At 68.1% G+C, this 6,000-nt stretch overlaps 1 protein-coding gene across 1 annotated transcript in view; it reads left to right on the top strand.

Annotated features, from left to right (window-relative positions):
• Positions 1-300: 300 nt before the first annotated feature.
• Positions 301-6,000, top strand: part of GNAI3 (G protein subunit alpha i3) — a 37,028-nt gene continuing 31,328 nt past the window's right edge. Inside the window, 1 exon segment of the mRNA XM_068164670.1 lies at positions 301-549. Within this exon segment, the coding sequence (XP_068020771.1) occupies positions 432-549 (118 nt within the window). The 5' untranslated portion in view covers positions 301-431.

Genomic DNA, 6,000 nt, shown 5'->3' with positions numbered 1-6,000 from the left:
GGGCTGGGGTCTGTGGGGGACCGCCGCGGGAGCTGCCATGGGCCTCACGGAGGCCTACGGCTCCCACCGTGCCCCGCTGTAGCGAGGCGGAACGGAAGAGCTCCTCCCGGCCCCCGCGGGGGCGGAAGTGACGCTGCCTCGGCTCCCATCATGCCCCACTCTATCGAGGCGGAGGCGAGGCGCACGCCTCCGTTCCCATCATGCCCCGCTCTATCGAGGCGGAACTCCCAGCGCCGGCTCCCCCTCCCGCTCCGCGGGGACTGCGCTTCCCGTGGTGCTCCGCGGCGCGGGACCGGATATCCGGCGCCGCCTCAGGGAGCCGCCCGGGCCGAGGCGAAGCGAGAGGCTCAGCCCCGCTCCGGCGCCGCTCCTGTCCCGCTCCCGGCGGCCGGGCCGCTCCGCCGGCCTCCTCCCCCCACCCCGCCGCCGCCATGGGTTGCACGCTGAGCGCCGAGGACAAGGCGGCGGTGGAGCGGAGTAAGATGATCGACCGCAACCTGCGGGAGGACGGCGAGAAGGCGGCCAAGGAGGTGAAGCTGCTGCTGCTCGGTGAGGAACGGCCCGAGGGGAGGCGGGGGAGGAGGCCTCTGAGGCGCCTAAAGTGCTCCGCAGGGAGGCGTGCGGCGGTGAGAGGGCTCCGGGGAGCGCCTTAAGAGCCTGAGAGAGCCCTGGGGAGAGCGTTAAGGAGGTGGCAGGGCTCTGGGGAGGGTCTGAGGGGGCCCGAGAGGGCTCTGGGGAGGGTCTGAGGGGAGCGAGAGGGCTCTGGGGAGGGTCTGAGGGGAGCGAGAGGGCTCTGGGGAGGGTCTGAGGGGCCCGAGGGGGCTCTGGGGAGGGTCTCAAGGGTCCGAGGGGGCTCTGGGGAGGGTCCGAGGGGGCTCTGGGGAGGGTCTCAAGGGCCAGAGAGGGCTCTGGGGAGGGTCTGAGGGGGCCGAGAGGGCTCTGGGGAGGGTCTGAGGGGGCCCGAGAGGGCTCTGGGGAGGGTCTGAGGGGCCCGAGGGGGCTCTGGGGAGGGTCTGAGGGGGCCGAGAGGGCTCTGGGGAGGGTCTGAGGGGCCCGAGAGGGCTCTGGGGAGGGTCTCAAGGGGCCGAGGGGGCTCTGGGGAGGGTCTCAGGGGCCCGAGGGGGCTCTGGGGAGGGTCTCGGGTTCTGTGAAGTCTCCCTCGGGCTTGGAGAGGGTGAAGGAGTCCCTGGGGAAGGGAGCTTGGAGCTCCCCAAGGCTCAGGAAGGCTCCAGGGGTGCCCCAGGGGAGGGGCTCCAGGAGGTTAAGAGGCCTTCAGAGGGCAAGTGGTGAGCAGAGAGGGGGTGATGGGAGGTGAGGAGAGTCCTGAGGGGCCCAGGGAAGTGTGAAGAAGAGGAAGAGCTGGGGCAGGATACTGCAGGAGGGCTGGGGAGGAGGGGAGCCAGGGTCTGGGGGCCATGGGCAGAGGTTGTGCTGGGTCTGGGGGCCATGGGCAGAGGTTGTGCTGGGTCTGGGGGCCGTGGGCAGAGCTCGTGCTGGGTCTGGGGGCCGTGGGCAGAGGTTGTGCTGGGTCTGGGGACCGTGGGCAGAGGCTGTGCTGGGTCTGGGGGCCGTGGGCAGAGCTCCTGCTGGGTCTGGGGGCCCTGGGCAGAGCTCCTGCTGGGTCTGGGGGCCGTGGGCAGAGCTCCTGCTGGGTCTGGGGGCCGTGGGCAGAGGTTGTGCTGGGTCTGGGGGCCGTGGGCAGAGGTTGTGCTGGGTCTGGGGGCCGTGGGCAGAGCTCCTGCTGGGTCTGGGGGCCGTGGGCAGAGCTCCTGCTGGGTCTGGGGGCCGTGGGCAGAGCTCCTGCTGGGTCTGGGGGCCGTGGGCAGAGCTCCTGCTGGGTCTGGGGGCCATGGTCAGAGGTTGTGCTGGGTCTGGGGGCCCTGGGCAGAGGTTGTGCTGGGTCTGGGGGCCATGGGCAGAGGTTGTGCTGGGTCTGGGGGCCATGGGCAGAGGTTGTGCTGGGTCTGGGGGCCATGGGCAGAGGTTGTGCTGGGTCTGGGGGCCATGGGCAGAGGTTGTGCTGGGTCTGGGGGCCATGGGCAGAGCTCCTGCTGGGCCTGGGGGCCGTGGGCAGAGCTCCTGCTGGGTCTGGGGGCCGTGGGCAGAGGTTGTGCTGGGTCTGGGGGCCGTGGGCAGAGCTCCTGCTGGGTCTGGGGGCCATGGTCAGAGCTCCTGCTGGGTCTGGGGGCCATGGTCAGAGCTTGTGCTGGGTCTGGGCCATGGGCAGGGCTGGGTCAGGGCTGCTGGGAGCAGCAGCTGAGGAGGGTTTGGGCTCTCCAGGAGGTCCCCAGCCCCGGGTGGCCTCCTGTCCCCTCACCCTGGGGCTCCTTGGTCCCCTCCTGGGGGTGAGGGGGGAGGGGGGGATGTGTCCTGTCCTGTCCAGGGGGCTCTGCTGCCCTCCTGGATGGAAAAGCTGCTCCCTGCCTGCTCCTGGGGGCAGAGCCCTCCCTGCTGGCTTTGGGCTGAGGCTCTGGGAGCTGAAGCTGCTGCTGGGCCTTGCAGCTCCCTCTCTGTGGGCCAGAGGAGGAGGAGGAGGAAGAAGAGGAGGGAAGGGAGCCCTCTGCTTAGGTGCAGAGATCCTGTGGGTGCCAGCTGGCTGCTGAGCTCCCTGCCCAGCCTGAGGGGGGAGGTTAGGTCCTTTCCTGAGGGGGAGATGCCCCCCAGAGGTGCCCAGGCTGGGGGGTGAGCTGCCCTGGCAGGCTGCTGTGATCCTGCTGCCACACATCCCCTGCTGGCAGCTGCCTGCCTGCCTGGGGCAGGGGATGGGAGCTGGGCTGTGGCCCAGCTGGTTCTGCAGAGCTCCCAGGAGGCTGAGAGCAGCCCTGGGGGAGCTGCTGGGGGGGCAGAGAGCCCAGCAGGGAGGAGCTGCTGCTGTGCTGTGCTCCTGCTGGCCTTGGGGCTGCTGTGGGGGCCATGGGCAGGGCTCCTGCTGGCCTTGGGGCTGCTGTGGGGGCCATGGGCAGGGCTCCTGCTGGCCTTGGGGCTGCTGTGGGGGCCATGGGCAGGGCTCCTGCTGGCCTTGGGCCTGCTTTGGGGGGCCATGGGCAGAGCTTGTGCTGGGGTTGGACCTCCTTTGGGGGCCATGGTCAGTGCTTCTGCTGGGTTTGGGGGCCATGGGCAGAGCTCCTGCTGGGTCTGGGCCATGGTCAGAGCTTGTGCTGGGTTTAGGTCATGTTTGGGGGCCATGGTTAGAGTTCCTGCTGGCCTTGGGCCTCCTTTGGGGGCCATGGGTAGAACTTCCCCTGGGTTTGGACCATGGTCAGAGGTTGTGCTGGGTCTGGGACATGTCTGGGGGCCATGGGCAGAGCTCCTGCTGGCCTTGGGGCTGCTTTGGTGGCCATGGGCAGAGCTCCTGCTGGCCTTGGGCCTGCTTTGGGGGCCATGGGCAGAGCTCCTGCTGGGTCTGGGGGCCATGGTCAGAGGTTGTGCTGGGTCTGGGGACCGTGGGCAGAGGTTGTGCTGGGTCTGGATCATGTTTGGGGGCCATGGTCAGAGCTCCTGCTGGGTTTGGGTCATGGTCAGAGCTTGTGCTGGGTCTGGGTCATGTTTGGGGGCCATGGTCAGAGCTTGTGCTGGGTCTGGGCCATGGTCAGAGCTTGTGCTGGGTCTGGGTCATGTTTGGGGGCCATGGTCAGAGCTTGTGCTGGGTCTGGGCCATGGTCAGAGCTTGTGCTGGGTCTGGGCCATGTTTGGGGGCCATGGGCAGAGGTTGTGCTGGGTTTGGGTCATGGTCAGAGCTTGTGCTGGGTCTGGATCATGTCTGGGGGCCATGGGCAGAGGTTGTGCTGGGTCTGGGGGCCATGGGCAGAGGTTGTGCTGGGTCTGGGGGCCATGGGCAGAGGTTGTGCTGGGTCTGGGGGCCATGGGCAGAGGTTGTGCTGGGTCTGGGGGCCCTGGGCAGAGCTTGTGCTGGGTCTGGGGGCCCTGGGCAGAGCTTGTGCTGGGTCTGGGGGCCCTGGGCAGAGCTCCTGCTGGGTCTGGGGGCCATGGGCAGAGCTCCTGCTGGGTCTGGGGGCCATGGGCAGAGCTCCTGCTGGGTCTGGGGGCCATGGGCAGAGCTCCTGCTGGGTCTGGGGGCCATGGGCAGAGCTCCTGCTGGGTCTGGGGGCCATGGGCAGAGCTCCTGCTGGGTCTGGGGGCCATGGGCAGAGCTCCTGCTGGGTCTGGGGGCCATGGGCAGAGCTCCTGCTGGGTCTGGGGGCCATGGGCAGAGCTCCTGCTGGGTCTGGGGGCCATGGGCAGAGCTCCTGCTGGGTCTGGGGGCCATGGGCAGAGCTCCTGCTGGGTCTGGGGGCCATGGGCAGAGCTCCTGCTGGGTCTGGGGGCCATGGGCAGAGCTCCTGCTGGGTCTGGGGGCCATGGGCAGAGCTCCTGCTGGGTCTGGGGGCCATGGGCAGAGCTCCTGCTGGGTCTGGGGGCCATGGGCAGAGCTCCTGCTGGGTCTGGGGGCCATGGGCAGAGCTCCTGCTGGGTCTGGGGGCCATGGGCAGAGCTCCTGCTGGGTCTGGGGGCCATGGGCAGAGCTCCTGCTGGGTCTGGGGGCCATGGGCAGAGCTCCTGCTGGGTCTGGGGGCCATGGGCAGAGCTCCTGCTGGGTCTGGGGGCCATGGGCAGAGCTCCTGCTGGGTCTGGGGGCCATGGGCAGAGCTCCTGCTGGGTCTGGGGGCCATGGGCAGAGCTCCTGCTGGGTCTGGGGGCCATGGGCAGAGCTCCTGCTGGGTCTGGGGGCCATGGGCAGAGCTCCTGCTGGGTCTGGGGGCCATGGGCAGAGCTCCTGCTGGGTCTGGATCATGTTTGGGGGCCATGGGCAGAGCTCCTGCTGGCTTTGGGTCATGGTCAGAGCTCCTGCTGGCCTTGGGCCTGCTTTGGGGGCCATGGGCAGAGGTTGTGCTGGGTCTGGGCCATGCCTGGGGCCATGGTCAGAGGTTGTGCTGGGTCTGGGTCATGTCTGGGGGTCATGGTCAGAGCTTGTGCTGGGTCTGGGACATGTCTGGGGGCCATGGTCAGAGCTCCTGCTGGCCTTGGGCCTGCTTTGGGGGCCATGGTCAGAGCTCCTGCTGGCCTTGGGCCTGCTTTGGGGGCCATGGTCAGAGCTTGTGCTGGGTTTGGGTCATGTTTGGGGGCCATGGTTAGAGCTCCTGCTGGGTTTGGGTCATGGTCAGAGCTTGTGCTGGGTCTGGGTCATGTTTGGGGCCATGGTCAGAGGCTGTGCTGGGTCTGGGTCATGTCTGGGGGCCATGGTTAGAGCTCCTGCTGGCTTTGGGCCATGGTCAGAGCTTGTGCTGGGTCTGGGTCATGTCTGGGGGCCATGGTCAGAGCTTGTGCTGGGTCTGGGTCATGTCTGGGGGCCATGGTTGGAGCTTGTGCTGGGTCTGGGCCATGGTCAGAGCTTGTGCTGGGTCTGGGTCATGTCTGGGGGCCATGGTCGGAGCTTGTGCTGGGTCTGGGCCATGGTCAGAGCTTGTGCTGGGTGTGAGCTGTGCTTGGAAGCTCCTGTTGCTGAGGACTAAGGCCCTGAGCAGGCAGCAGCTGCCTCTGGAGCCTGCAGGGTGCAGCCCCTCTCCTCTTGTGGTTCATTGCTGTGTGCTGTGAGCTCAGGAGCAGGCAGGGGCTGGATGGACCTCGTGCTGCTCTTGCCCTGTCTCTCTCAGCTGGGTTTCATCCCAGAGAGGCAGAGTGAGGTTGGGAGGAGCACAAGAAGCTGCTGAATGGGACAGGGTCAGGCACAGCCTTCCTTCCTGCTTGTGGCTGGCAGTAGTGGTTCCTCCCCTGGCAGGCTGTGGCTTTGGGCTGTTGGTGAGGGAGCTGGAAGGGGCTGGGGGGTGAGAGTCAGCCTGTCAGGGAGAGCTGGGGGGGCCACAGTGTGCAGTGATCACTCTGCAAGCTCCACAGCCCCAGGGGAAGCAGCTTCCCTTTGGCCTGAGGCTGGCTGTTGCTTCTCAGCATCCCTTAGGGCTCAGCCTTGTGCAGGTCCCTGCTCCAGGGGAGCTCCTGTGGGGC

The sequence above is a fragment of the Melanerpes formicivorus genome, unplaced genomic scaffold (genome assembly GCF_026170545.1).
Source record: "Melanerpes formicivorus ecotype bairdi unplaced genomic scaffold, bMelFor1.0.p_v2 SCAF_82, whole genome shotgun sequence".
In the NCBI taxonomy this organism is placed as follows: domain Eukaryota; kingdom Metazoa; phylum Chordata; class Aves; order Piciformes; family Picidae; genus Melanerpes; species Melanerpes formicivorus.
The sequence above is the reverse complement of the archived record's forward strand: the minus strand, read 5'-3'. Positions and strand labels throughout refer to the sequence as shown.